Raw genomic sequence first — 14219 nt, forward strand, 5'->3', positions numbered from 1 at the left:
CCCGTGCCACCTGCCGCCGTGGCTGCTCGGACACACGTGCGGGAAAGCCGGCCAGACGTGAAGCCCCGCGTCTCTCGAGCGATGAAGAAAGATGAGGAGGCCGTAAACAATTAGGAAATGTCGACGTCTGCGTCGACGCGTTAATGTCTGTGATGCAAGGGAAGCGCCCAGAAAGCATCTCTGCTATCGACCCAAGTGTGACCGTTGCCAGGAGAGAGGCCCCGACGATTGGCCTGCAGGCCGAACTCGCCCCCAGATCACCATCGCTGTTCCAGCCAGGGCGCCCGGCAGACGCTGTCTCAAAATTGAGCCGAGCGAGCCTGCCTTCGCAGTCTGACTTGACTCAGCGCGCGGTGGTCGCCGGGGGCGGGGCGCTGCTGGAACCGAGAGGGGAACAGTAAACACGCGGCCCTTACTGAGGCCGCGGTTACGATGGCCGTGCCGTCCAGAACCCTCCCTGCCAGAAAAAAAATTGTGATCGTCTCCTAAGGCTTACCCAGCTGTCGTATACTCTGGATCTGGAGTTCCCTCTTGTCCAGCAACAGGGCAGACGCGGGATTAAAATATGAGAGGCTAATGTCCGGGAGGAGACAGGAGCCCCAAGTAAGGGTCCTTGCTCCGTTTTTATTGGGGTCAGAAGGCTTACAAGCGTGATGGGCGTGTACCAAGAGACAGTGAAACCGTGAACATTAACTCATGGGCAGGAGGGAAAGGGGGTGTTGAAGACATGCGCTGTTAGGGGTTTGGGTCAATGCAAAACAGACTCCTGACACTGGGTGGAAAGTTGTTTACAGCAGACGTGAGGCCCCACCTCTGTTTACCTAAACTGGCCTAGGGGATGAGAAAGACCGAGCAAGCTATGTCAGGGTCACCAAGGCACCTTTCTTTTGCTAATTAGCTCCTCTCTGGGCAACTACGCCCCACCGACGTCTATAGCGCTGTTTACCTGTTCACCTAATTTGGTCCTTCCTTCCTGTGAAAGCAACTTTCTGCTGTTGTACTAAGTTGGGGGGCATTTCCCCCCTGAACACCTAATCTCGTTTACTATTTTTGGATGCTTTCATCCTGCGATTTCCTATTCCTATACTTTTGTCCTATTCTGGGGGCCTTTGCCCCATTTACCTGACCTTTTTTACCCAAACTTGGGTGTGTTCATCCTGTGGCTATTTCTTTAGGCCTTGTTAACCCATCTGTGCAGGCTCAGGGAATTCCTAAGCTTATTCCCCACGCCTAGCAACTTGAGGAAGTGTCATGCTTGAGTCAAGGTTATTCTCCTGGCCTCTGTAGAGGTTTTTTTTTTTTTTTTTTTTTTTTTTTTTACTGTATCTTAAAAAGTTTTCTAGTTACCATCAATTTAAGAATCCTAAATCCAATGAAACCGTGACATTGATAACTGTGCTTATACCTAAAACATGGACAGCTGGTAAATAAGTAAAAGTGAGCAGGGGCCACTTTTTTTTTTTTTTTAAATATTGACCTATTTTGGGGGAGAGCGCAAGCTGGGGAGGGGCAGAGAGAGGGGGCAGAGGGTCCGTAGTGTAGCGGGCTCTGTGTTGACAGGCTGACAGCAGCGAGCTCAACGTGGGGCTCTCATGAACCCTGAGATCATGACCTGAGCCGAAGTCGGACGCTCAACCAACTGAGCCACCCAAGCACCCCTGGTGCCACCGTTCTTAACCATTTTCAGTCTCTGCTCAGTCACTGCGACAGTGAGTAGGGACAATACAGAGACTTATGGATGTGGTAAGCAGCATTTTGAGATTTCCCCCCCTGGTGGACAAGCCCTGTATCAGACCCTTGAGCGTGGGTGGAGCTGTGAGTCTGGCTGCTGGTGAAATTACTGAGCCTTACTGCAGGAGTAACTAAAGCCCCAAACCACTGGACTCGGAGTTCATCAAAATGGAGGTGATCTTTGGTGAGCCTGAACTAATCGGGCGAGATCTTCTTGGAAGGAGAGATTCAAAGGGATAAAGCCTTTCCTGTTGGCTTAGAGAAGTGGGCATCTATGTTATGGGCAAAGGACTGAGGTCATCTTCTGGGCATAAAGAGCAGCTCCTGGTCACCAGCCAGTAAGAAAAGAGGGGTCTCGGGTTTCCTGAGTGAGTTCTGCCAACAAGCACGCTCCAGCAAGGAGGCAGCCGCAGCGACCTTGACTGCAGCTTGTGACGCTGAGCAGAGGGTGATCCTCGCCGTGCCCACACTTCTCACCTTCAGGACCGTGAGCACTCTGTCATATTTCCAAGACTCTGTCCAATAAATGCACATAGAGCGGGTCCCAGTTCTCCACGGGCCTCTGACATTTCTGCACACACACCAGTGGGATCCTACCTACCGTTGCAGGGATCTTTGTTTAGCCCAATGGCCTTGGAAGACCGATGTGGTTGGTGTGTCCCTGGAGCAGGGGCAGGCATGCTTCCTGCCCGCTATAACGGAGATCTAGGTTCCTAAGCTCAGTGCAACCCGCTGAGCACACGGGTGTCTTCTGGTCTCTTCATGTCCCCTGGGAGGAGCCGGTGCAGAGACACTGACACCAGCCACTGCCGTTGACTCGGGCGCTGGGCCTTGCCTCTGACCCAGGAGACTCGGGTCTTCCGCCCGCATGCACAAGCTTATGGCAAGCCCCCTCCTTGGCTTGTTAGTAGCGTGAAATCTGAGACTCTGACAAAGTGCTCCCCACAGGCCAGGGAAATAAAATTTTAATGTTATTATTGGGATACAGTGGGGTCAGCAGATTCCAGCCTGATGCCTGTTTTTGTATGTTCTGTGAGCTAAGAATGGCTTTTACATTTTTTTAAAAGTTTATTTTGAGAGAGAGAACAGGGGGGAGGGGTACAGAGAGGGGGAGACAGAGAATCCCAAGCAGGCTCCCCGCTGTCAGCACGGAGCCTGACGCAGGGCGCGAACCTACAAACCGTGAGATTGCGGCCTGAGCTGAAATCAAAAGTCAGACGCGTAACCAGCTGAGCCACCCAGGCGCCTGTTTTTCACATTTCAAAACGGTTGCTACTGAAGGACCCATCTCCTCTGCTGGATTCTGCCTCTTGGCCCACGAAGCCCGAAAGACCCTCGCAGAGGAAGCACGTCGCTGGCACGGGCGCACACCCGTGGATGGGTGGCGGGCGTGCAGGCAGGGCCGCAGGGAGGGCGACCATCTGCCTTTCAAAGCATCTACAGATCCTTCCCGAGCTGCCCACTTCGGGGTGATAAACTCCGGTCGCATGATGTATTTTTTGGCTGCTGCTGGCTATTCTGCTGGAAGAAGCAGTTCAATTTCAAGAGACTTCTTCCCTTCTAAGGAGGATTCCCGGAGGGCAGCACCGGTCACAGGAAAGCGACGCGATGCGTGCTGTTCGTGTCTGCTTCTGCCTGCTCCGACCCGCTCTGCCAGCCAGCGCCAGGTTCCGCGGCCTCTTGTCCTGCTTTTCCACAGTATGGTTGTTTATACAGACATAAAACAGCTCCCTCCCTCCTCCCCAATAGTGAAAAATAAATAAACGAGGCTCCTGCTTAACATGGAGGCCAACGAACAGTGACACACGACGGTGCTGTGCTGCCCTATGGTGGCGGGGGCGGGAGGTGGGGTGGGGTGGGGGCGACCTTGCAGGTAGTTAGTTCCAGGAAGCGGTCATTCCCCCCAACCGCCGCACGCTTTGCGGGGAGCTCAGATCCCAGCCTTGCTCCTTCCTGGCCGTGTGACCTTGAGCCAGTTATGAGCCCTGCTTGCCTCAGTTGTCGTTAAAGCGTGGGTAGTAAGGGGGCCTGGGTGGCTCAGTCGGTTAAGCGTTGGACTTCAGCTCAAGTAGCGATCTCACAATTCATGGGTTCGAGCCCTACAGTGGGCTCTGTGCTGACGGCGCAGAGCCTGCCTTGGATCCTCTGTCTCTACCTCTCTCTGCCCCTCCCCTGCTGACACCCTCTTTCAAAAATAAATAAACATTAAAGAAACGTGAGGGCAGGTGAGACCACGTGTGGGAAGCCCACAGAAGATTACCCAGTGCACAGCATTATTTTCTAGGGAAGGAGATTTGATTGGAGTTAGGAGGGCACTTGTAGTGATGTTGTGGAAACTCTGGAGTGCTTCTCATCACGTCCTTTCTGTTTTCATTGAGCAAACTTCTTTTTGTCGCCTGTCACATACCAGGCACTGGTCCCTGGAAGACACACCCTGACCCCAAGACACAAGTCGTCACTGGCAACACACATGTATTCATTCAGCAAGCACCAAAAACATGGGGCCGGCGGTCCTAAGGTGGAGGCTGACATTAGCCAAATACATCATTACAGACAAGCACCAGGAGCGTGTGAAACGGAGACCTCCCAGCCGCGCGGGGTGCGGGGTGCGGTCAGAAGGCCTCTCTAGGGAGGGGTCCTAAGCGGAGAAGGGAAGCGCGCAGGGGAGAACGTGTCTGCAGGATGGAGGGAGGGAAAACGCACTGGCAAAGGCCCCGAGGCAGGGAGGACGGCAGACTCAGACGCTGAGAGACCCGCGCGTGTGGAGGGCAGAGAACAGGCGGGAGGCAGAGGCTGGAGAGGTGGTCGGCAGCCGGCGGTTGGGAAAGGAGGGCCAAGCAGACAGGTGACACAATCCCGTTTGTGTGTTTTAATACACGCTCTGCATGGAAGTGGGCAGCCGCAGAAACGGAAGCAGGGGGTGAATTTCAGTAAGTCCATTTCATCAGGCAAGAAAAGAGGGCAGAAGGACCCGGGATGGGGTAAGTGAGTGGATGTGTGGTGTGCTTTGGAGGTCAAAGCGACAGGATTTGCTGCTAGACTTGGCTGGATGCTGAGGCGAGGGGAGAGGAAACACAAAATCCCTAGACGTTTGGTGCCGCTGTTCGCTGGGTCAGGAAAGGCTGGGGAGACACGGCCGGGTGTGCAGGCGCTCGACTCCGTTTCGGCTGAGTTAGGTCTAGACACCAACCATGCGTGTGGTGATGCCAAGTTAGACACGGAGCCTGGTCTCAGAAGAGGTCCTGGCTGGAGACAGATGGTGGGGGTCAGTCATCGATGTGTACTGCACCACACGAGCACACCTGCAGCGTGTGCGGATAGAGGACAGCACACGGAGAGCCCTGGGCACCCCAGCACATTGTGGCCACGCCACCGCGAACCAGGAGGGAGCGGAAGGGAAATGACAAGAAATGTCTCGGGAAGGGAGTAGGCGACTGTGACCAACGGACTGAGAACAGAAGCACGGACTGGACCTGGCAACAGGGGGGCGCCGGAGCGGCCGGCAGGGACTGGCGAGCTCTGCGGCTCTACAGGGTGGGCTAAGGGGAGGGCGTGGGGTGAGACCACCATCAACCGCCACGTTCCGCGGCTTTGTCACGAATCGCAGAACAAAACCGGCAGTGATGTCCAAGGTGGAATCCTGGAGGACGAGCTGTCGCTGGTCCAGCTGGAGAGGCGGGCTCTCCACTGTGCAGACGCTGCAGCAGCAGAACGGACACGAAGTAAATGTGTGCCTTGTGTACAACCTGGGGAAGTTCTAGAGTGGACTAGAGCCATCTAGTTTAAATCCCATACCTTTCCCAGTTACTTGATTCCCTGCTAGAGACGGTGGTGAATGGCTGAGATAATCCCATCTTTTCTGGTTCATTGCTTTGAAAGAAACGAACCTTTCTTTTCTTTTCTAATCTGCTAAACGGATTATCAATTCAAAGACTGGTAAAGGGAAGCTTGTTTATTTCTCCTAGGACGTTAAGTCCTAACCCTGGGAAGGGGGATGGGCGGCTTAAAAATACAGGGTCGTACTGTAGACCTGCTGCTGTTACAAAGAAGGGGGGAGGGGTTGGAGAAGGCACAGTCTCCTGAGTGACACCTGTCCTGCGTGGTGACTTGACCTGACCTCGAGCCGCGCTAGGTCCCACATCAGCTGCGTGGGCTGTGATAAAACCATTTTTGGATGGCATTTAGTTTCCTTCCTGTAAAATACTGTTTGTTTCACAAGATTCTTCTGGCTGTCCAGAGATCGTAGCACCCGGCGCCACTTGCAGAGGGCTGGAGGACGCTGAATTTTACCTGCGCCCCGTGCCCCCCGAGAGCAGGGCAGTAGGAAAGACTCGGGACGCCCCGTTTACCTAGAAGGAGACCAGACTCGGTGCGAATTCCGTCTGTCTCACCCACGCGGTCCCCGCTGAGCGGCAGCAAGTTGACCCTTGGCCCTGGGGCAGGCTCTTCGTCCTGGTCACCAGCCCCGTCCCCCCGTCGCACCCCCTCCCCGCCCGCCCCGCTCCCCGCTGTCCCCCTTCTCTCCCCCACGCTCCGCCCCCTCCGACGGGCACGCTGGCCCCGCCCCGCCCCGCCGCCCCGGGGCAAGGGCCTTCCCCGGGCGGCGCGCCCGTTCTTCCTCCGCCGCGTCCCCGGCCCGACCATGGTGCAGGCCTGGTACATGGACGAGTCGGCCGACGACCCGAGGCTGCCCCACCGCGGCGACCCTTGCAGCCCGGTCGGCCTGGAGGAGCTGCGCCGGCTCGGGGTTCTTTACTGGAAGGTACGCAGCGCGGGGGCGGGCGGGGGCGGTGTCTCTCCCCCACCAACCCCGCGCTCCCCGCACACCCGAAGCTTCGGCCAGTGGGGACCGCGGCCAGGACAGGGCCGGGGGAAGAGCTGCGCATGCTCCTACAGGGGGTCAGGGGTCGGGCGGTCGGCGGCGCCCGGGGCACGCAACGCGCACTGAGTAGCGGGGCTGGAGTCTAGGCGCCCCGGGAGCGGTGCGCATGCTCACGATCCGGCCGAGCGGCGGCGTGCGGGGCGCTCAGCGCTTGCGCGCCTCTAGGGGGCCTGGGCGTCCTGCGCATGCTCGGCGTCTCGGCTGGGGGGTGGGCGGCCTGGGCGCGCTGCGCATGCTTGCAGAGGGGTTGTGGGGGCAGTCGGGTTCCCCGCGAGGTGTCGGGGCGGGGGTTTGGGGTCTGTGGTCTGACGCGGCGGGTGGGTTCGCGGCGTTAGCGGACTGCAGCGGGCGAGAGCGGGGAAGGAGACCTTGGGCCACCCGGGGTCCCTGTGCGGTGCGCCGGCGGCAGGTGTGCCCTCCTGGCGAGGTGCACGCAGGGGTGCGGGGTCTGGGGGTGGGGGGTCTCGGCAGGACCGCTCTCCCCCCCCTCCCCCACCGCGGGCTGCAGGGGCCCGGCTGTCGGAGTCTGCTGTGACGTCCGCTCCCGCGCGCATGCTCCATCTGGGACCAGAATGGAATAAAGTCTGATTTGTTTTGTAGCGACGCTTTACCCCCGGTGGACAGGCTCGTAGAATGTTCCAGCCTAACAGCACTTTAGACCTCATCTGGTCTCTCTTAGATAAAGGAGAAGCAGGTCTTCTTGGTACCTCTGGTTGAGCAGTGTTAACGTTCGTTTGTTCGTTCTTTCTCTCTCTCTTTTCTTTTTCTTTCTTTCTTTCTTTCTTTTTCTTTCTTTCTTCCTTTCTTCCTTTCTTTCTTTCTTTCTTTCTTTCTTTTTCTTTCTTTCTTTCTCTTCCTTCCTTTTCTCTCTTTTCTTTTTTTTTTCTTTTCTTTATTTTTTTTAACTGTTTAAGTAATGTCTACACCAGACATGGGGGCTCGGACTCACAACCCGGAGATCAGGAGTCGCATGTTCTAGGGACTGAGCCAGCCAGGCGCCCCTAGTAGTGTTGACTTTCAAAACAGAACTGCCCCGTTATTTTAGCAGTGAAAATGGGTTTATTTAGGAATAGAGGATTGCAGTCCAACCTAAGCAAACGACAGCAAAACCGTGGTCAAGTCCCCTAATAAATGAGAGGAACAGTCTTTTATTAAAAAGGTGGAGGAGGAGTTGGGAATGCTGTTGGAAACAAAAACCACTCTGGAGTAAACTGGGAGCTGGAGCGGTGGCTTCGCGGGGCCGTTGCTGGGGTGGGAGGAAACCTGCAGGTGCAGTGAAGTAGCAGCCACCTGCCAGGCGAGGCTTCTCCTGGTGGGTCGGCCGTTGACGGGGAGCGCGGGGCGTCGGAGCGCCCCCTGCCGGCCTCCCCCTCCCTGGTAAACAAGGCTCCTTTGATGCATTTTCACATGAGCCAGTGTAGAAGCTCGGCTGGCCTTCTCGCCGTTAAAAGGGCTTTTGTGCCTGTGTTAATGTTTACGGAGTATTTGTCTTTTCCCAGGCTAAGGTTAAAACACTTACCCTACTGGAAGGTACCATTTTTGAAACAATCAAATGGTATACAGTGTCTGTTACAGAGGGAAATTTTGTTTTATCGTAAAATCAATTATCTGCAATGTAAACAATCAGAAAGGTCAAGTTACTGTGCTTTGGGGGTTTCATTCTGCTTTTTAAAGCTTAGAACAAGAATGAGATATTGGTCAACTTGTGAAAGTATCCAAGTAATAAAATATGACATTTTATTAAAAACATTTTTTTTTAATATTTACTAATTTTTGACAGAGAGAAAGAGAGCATGAGCGGGGAGAGGCAGAGAGAGAGGGAGACACAGAATCCAAAGCAGGCTCCAGGCTCCGAGCTGTCAGTGCAGAGCCCGACACGGGGCTTGAACTCACAAACCACGAGATCATGACCTGAGCCGAAGTCGGATGCTCAACCGACTGAGCTGCCCAGGCGCCCCTAAAAGACTACATTTTAAAAGGCATCTTTTAGTAATTCCATGGGTCAAACCCAGTTCCTCCTGCCTTCTGCTTCTGCTGTGGATAAGTCAAAGGGCTGTAAAAATTAAATTATGTTTATTCTGTGGTTTTTGTGTCCTGTGTATTCTTTTTTTTTTTTTTTTAAGTTCATTTTATTTATTTTGAAAGAGAGGGAGAGAGAGAATCCCAAGCAGGCTCCACACGCCCATCAGCACAGAGGCCGATGTGGGGCCCGAACCCGCAAACCGTGAGATCATGACCTGAGCCGAAATCAGGAGCTGGAGCCTAACCGACTGAGCCCCCCCAGTGCCCGTGTCCTGCGTATTCTTACGTACTGTCTTCGTAGTAACCATTCTTGATCATCGGGAACCGACGGACCATTTTTCTTGTCTGCTGTCAGCGACACAGCAGAGTGATACAAAGCTCTGACACACACCATTTGAAGTAGATCGGTGCTGTGCACGTCCAGGGGTGGACTGGATAACTTGGGGAGTCAGCTATGCAGAAATTAATGTATCGATGACTAGTACTTGAAGATATTCTGGAGTTGGGGGCGCCTGGACGGCTCAGCCGTTACGCATCTGACTTCGGCTCGGGTCATGATCTCACGGTTCATGAGTTGGGAGTTCCGCATCTGGTGAGCTCGGGCCCCGCTTTGGGTGAGCCCCACTTCTCTCTCTCTCTTTCTCCCCCTCCTGGGATTCTCTCTGTCTCTCTGCCCTTCACTCACTTGTGCCCTTTCTTCCTCTCTCTCTCTCTCTCTCTCTCAAAAAAAGGTATTCTGGAGTTTGTTGTTTAGTAGTTGTGATGAAATGTGCATTCTATCGCAGTATAGGGCCAAGGATACTAAATTCATTTCCGATAGTTTGAAGTAGGAGTGCAGGCTAATTCTGCCTAGAGTCCTAGGGGAGGGCTTCATGACCAATGTGGTGTTAGAAATTGGGCCTTGAAGAATAGATAGGATTATGATAAAATGGTGAAGGAACTTTCTAGGTGGAGGAAGCCATCAGGAGCAAGGATGTGGGGATGAGAACCATCAGGTGTCTTTTGGAGAAGCAGATACTCTTATTCGTTGATTTAGGATGTAGATTAAACAACAGCAGGGAATGAGGGGCACCTCGGTGGCTTAGTCGGTTAAGCACCGACTTCTGCTGAGGTCGTGATCTTGCAGTTTGTGAGTACGAGCCCCGCACCCGGCTCCATGCTGACAGTGTAGATCCTGCTTGGGATTCTCACTCTCCTCTCTCTTTGCCCCTCCCCATATCATGCCTTCTCTCTCTCTCTTTCTCTCTCAATAGATAAACTTTAAAAATAAACAGGGAATATGGACAGAGAAGAGCAGACACCCAGGGCCTCATGATGGAAGGCCTCGCATCCCAGGGCGGTGAACCCGGGTTATATTTGCAGCCCTTCAGAACAGGAGTCATTTCTGCCCAGGGACACGATGGACCAGAGACGTGCTGTAGAGAGATCAGCCAGACCTGCAGAGGGCTGGCGCTGGAGGAAGAGGATGGGGGGCGGGGGGGGATGGTTGGTGCCCTTGGACAGGCTTGGCCACTTTACCCGGGCTCCTGGCAGTGGGACTGGAACGGTGACGTAGAACCCGCAGGAAGGACTGCTGGGGGGAAGGGAGCAGGAGTGTAACACAACTGCGGCCTCTTCAGCTGGTACAGAGAAGATGGGGAAGCCCTTAAGAGAAACAGGGAGGGCGGGGAAGGAAGGTTAGGTTGTGACTGACAAAGGACTCGCTGATACATTTGGAATGTGATCATTTAGGAGATCCAGAAAGAGATCCATGTTTCCTTTCATTAATGGGACCTCTTTTTTGTTGCCGTTGAAACTCTTATAGCTTGATGCTGACAAATACGGGAATGATCCAGAGTTAGAAAAGATCCGAAAAGAGAGAAACTATTCCTGGATGGACATAATAACCATATGCAAGGATAAACTACCAGATTATGAAGAAAAGGTAATGGAGTTCTACACTGCGTGAGGAGGAATCATTCTATTTACTACTAGTAAACACAAGCTCTTTTTTTTTGCTTTTTTAAATGTTTATTTAGTTGTTTTGAGAAAGAGAAAGCAGGGGAGGGGCAGAGAGAGGGGGAGAGAGGATCCCAAGCAGGCTCTGCGCTGTCAGCACAGAGCCCGACGTGGAGCTTTGAACTCACAAACCGTGAGATCACGACCTGAGCCGAAACCAAGAGTTAGAGTCTTAACTTATTGACCCACCCAGGCATCCCTTTTTTTCCTTTTAACGTCTTCATTTGAGTTTTGTATCAGAGTAATGGCGGCCCATAGAGTAAACTGAGAAGTGTTACCTCCGTTTCTGTTTTTTGGAACAGTATGTGTACAGCAGTTTTATTTTTTCCTGAAATGTTTGGCAGATTAACCAATGAAGCCCTCTGGGCCTGGAGCTTTCTTTTTTAAAGTTTTTTTTTCTTTTTTTTTTTTAATTAAAAAAAATTTTTTTTTTTAACGTTTATTTATTTTTGAGACAGAGAGAGACAGAGCATGAATGGGGGAGGGTCAGAGAAAGGGAGACACAGAATCCGAAACAGGCTCCAGGCTCTGAGCTGTCAGCACAGAGCCCGACATGAGGCTCGAACTCACGGACTGTGAGATCATTACCTGAGCCGAAGTCGGCTGCGTAACCGACTAAGCCACCCAGGCGCCTCCCCCTTTTTTTTTTTTAAGTTTATTTATTTATTTTGAGAGAGAAAGAATGTGAGTGGGGGAGGGGCAGACAGATGGAGATAGAGAATCCCAAGCAGGCTCCATGCTGTCAGCACAGAGCCCGACGTGGGGCTCAAACCCACGAACCCTGACCTGAGGGTCATGACCTGAGCTGAAGTCAGATGCTCAACCGACTGAGCCCCCCAGGCGCCCCCAGAATATTTCTATTTTTATGAAGGGACCCTGCCCACCCCGGTCCTGGTCTTCGAGGGCGGGGTCGGTGGCTGGACCTGTGCTGACTTGGGGACGGGCCCCGAGAGACGTGGCGGTGTCCTTCCCGTCTAGATCAAGATGTTCTACGAGGAGCACCTGCACCTGGACGACGAGATCCGCTACGTCTTGGACGGCAGCGGCTACTTTGATGTGAGGGACAAGGAGGACAAGTGGATCCGCATCTTCATGGAGAAAGGAGACATGATCACCCTTCCCGCTGGGATCTATCACCGCTTCACGCTGGATGAAAAGGTAGGATCGCTGTGTTGAATTCGCAGGTGTCCGTGCACGGATGTTGGCAGCTCGCGGCACCGCCCTCTCAGCGGCGCCCCCGCCGCTCCGGAGCTCGTGAGCCGGGGCCCCAGGCTCCCCCGGGAGAGGCCGGCGGGAGCCTGGGGGCCACTCGCCATCTGCGGGCCGTCAGGAAGCTCCGGCTTTGTCCTTGGCCGGTGGCGGCCCATGTGCACACGCGACCCGCGGTCCCCGGGAGGCCAGGCAGGTCAGCAGGAAGGGATCCCGCTCCTTTAAGGAGAGAGCACGTGGTTGAGTGTAGGGGTGCAGCTCGGTGGGCGTCTCTAGGTCCCTGCTGCTCTGTCGCTTTCCCGGGCGTTTCCGTTCGGAGCGAAACTGTAGTGCGATACCAGCCCCGGCGTGAGGATCGGCCGTCAGCACGGAAGCGAGGTCGCTCTCTGGTTGGGGTTTGGGCCAAACCCGAGAGGTAAGTATGGTTTCCGAACGGAAACTCAAGGCATGTGGTGTAAACCCAGAACTCTGGAAGGGCGCCAAGCGGCCGGCTTCCTTTCTCCCCCGCTGCCCAGCCCTGTGCGCTCCGGCCAGTGTGAGTGTTGTGTCCTCCCGGCACAGGACGCGGCGGCCTCTACACGAGGTTCCACGTTTCCCTTCCCTGGGTCCGCTCTCGGATCATTTCCTGGCCGTGGGTGGGGGGCGGGTCCTTCCGTGCAGCCTCCTGGCTCCGTCCTCAGACGAGCCCCAGACCCCCACCCGCCTATTCCACGGTCAGGACGATCCCTCCTGCTGGGCATGTAGACCGCTCCCTGTTTGCTATGGTGAACCGTGCTGGGACTAATAACCTTACGCGCTTGTCACTTGCACAGGTGTGACTTTGTCACCAGGGTAAATTCCTAGACGCGAGAACGGACTTGAACGGCACGTACATTGGTAATTTGAGGGAGGTCGCCGCGCCGTCCTCGCCGGTGTTGAGCGGCGCGGGGCCCTGACGTTAGGAGAGCGGTGCCGAGGGGAGCGCGCAGGCAGGCGGTCAGCGCGGGTCGCGGGAGTGGGCTCAGCGCCGGACCTCCGCGCCCCGTGCTTTCCTGGGCACGCGAACTTGGGGCCCCGGCGGCCCATACCTCCTTTTGGAGAAGAGACGTGGCCGCGTGGTTAAGACGCAGGAGCAGGAGCAGATGCGGCCACGGAGGTCACCCTGAGGGCTGGTTTGACAGCTGGGCGTGTTTGTGTGTTTTCTAGAACTACGTGAAAGCCATGCGGCTGTTTGTGGGAGAACCGGTGTGGACGGCGTACAACCGGCCGGCCGACCATTTCGAGGTTCGGGGGCAGTACGTGGAATTCTTGGCGCAGACGGAGTAGCGGCGCCCTCGCTCACCCTTCGCCCTCGGGAATGTCCTGAACGCGATCCCAGCGGAGGACCTGTCCTTCCTCCTTGCTTTTCTGCTGTAGAGCGGGGGCCACGAGAGCCTTCCTCTGCGAGGTTATTTGATTCGAGGGCGTTTAATGAGAGGAGCTTTTTATACGAGTGATTTTTACATGTTAGCAGCTCTGGGAATGTGGACAAATCACATTTTACGTAATTCGAGATTGGTGGCCGGCAGCCGTGTGTCAGCGCGCACGGTCGATTTTACCGCAAACGAGAGCACCTTCCAGATGTGAGTACTGAGCCGCCCCGCCACACCTAGCGCCCGCACAGTAAGCACATGTCGGTCGATGCCAGGTCTGCCTCGTAAGCGGGTGTCACGGTGGATGACAGACTGGCCAGCTAGAGGACACTTTTCTCCCAGAACTGGGTGGAGACTGCGGTCGGGGGACACTCGGGGTTCCTTGTGCACTTTCTTGTTGGAAACAAAGTAGCTGCCTTAATTCTGTGCTCTGGGCTTGGAGTCCTTATTCGGGAACATACCGGTCATTAAAATCACCGTTCAGATACTTTCTGTGGTCGTGGTCATTCATACACGCATATAAGGAATTTATATTTCATCTGTGTTAGTGTTCGTTTGCTGAGATTTCCAGTTGATTTTCCTGTTAACTCTTTTACAAGCAAGGTTTTTTGTTTGTTTTTTTTAACAAGAAAACTAGGACATTCTCTTTTTTCTCAACGATTCTCAAATAGGATTTTGCCTAATTTGTTACAATAATAGACCCCAAATCAACCTCTTGTTTTGATGGGCAGATTGTGTTAAGTGTTTTTTAAACTGGATTAAAAATCTTCATGTTAAAATTCATCTTTTTTTTTTTTTTTAATGTTTTATTTGAGAGAGAGAGAGAGAGAGCATGAGCAGAGGAAGGGCAGAGAGAGGGGGATGGAGGATCCGAAGCAGGCTCCAGGCTCTGAGCTGTCAGCACAGAGCCCGACGCGGGGCTCGAACCCATGAACCATGAGATTCTGACCTGAACCAAAGTCCACCGCTCAGCCGACTGAGCCCCC

The 14219-nt window shown here is 54.3% G+C and overlaps 1 protein-coding gene and 1 long non-coding RNA gene across 3 annotated transcripts; one reads left to right on the forward strand and one right to left on the reverse strand.

Moving 5' to 3' along the window:
• Positions 1-2894: 2894 nt before the first annotated feature.
• Positions 2895-6185, reverse strand: LOC125158330 (uncharacterized). Its single transcript, XR_007149352.1, has 3 exons — positions 5527-6185; positions 3992-5429; positions 2895-3416 (listed from the first exon to the last, which is right to left on the reverse strand). It is a non-coding gene; the product is annotated as an uncharacterized LOC125158330 (long non-coding RNA).
• An 89-nt stretch (positions 6186-6274) lies between these two features.
• ADI1 (acireductone dioxygenase 1) lies at positions 6275-13720 on the forward strand. 2 transcript variants are annotated; one of them, XR_007149351.1, is made up of 5 exons: positions 6275-6493; positions 10440-10559; positions 11612-11889; positions 11928-12718; positions 13028-13720. XR_007149351.1 is itself a non-coding variant. In XM_047845251.1 (4 exons), exons 1-4 carry the CDS (start codon positions 6374-6376, stop codon positions 13145-13147), a joined length of 540 nt encoding a protein of 179 aa, XP_047701207.1. In that variant the 5' UTR covers positions 6279-6373; the 3' UTR covers positions 13148-13720. The 2 variants fall into 2 exon arrangements, 1 of the variants encoding a protein (XP_047701207.1); XM_047845251.1 differs by lacking the exon at positions 11928-12718 and having other exon boundaries at positions 6279-6493; positions 11612-11791.
• The last annotated feature ends 499 nt before the right edge of the window (positions 13721-14219 follow it).

This window comes from Prionailurus viverrinus, unplaced genomic scaffold (genome assembly GCF_022837055.1).
Source record: "Prionailurus viverrinus isolate Anna unplaced genomic scaffold, UM_Priviv_1.0 scaffold_33, whole genome shotgun sequence".
Classification (NCBI taxonomy): domain Eukaryota; kingdom Metazoa; phylum Chordata; class Mammalia; order Carnivora; family Felidae; genus Prionailurus; species Prionailurus viverrinus.

Bases quoted from the DNA above. Each gene is read 5' to 3' on its own strand.
- ADI1 (XM_047845251.1), top strand. From the start codon at position 6,374: ATGGTGCAGGCCTGGTACATGGACGAGTCGGCCGACGACCCGAGGCTG. The intron at 10,560-11,611 runs GTAATGGAGTTC...CTTCCCGTCTAG, and splicing joins TACCAGATTATGAAGAAAAG to ATCAAGATGTTCTACGAGGA. The intron at 11,792-13,027 runs GTAGGATCGCTG...TGTGTTTTCTAG, and splicing joins GCTTCACGCTGGATGAAAAG to AACTACGTGAAAGCCATGCG.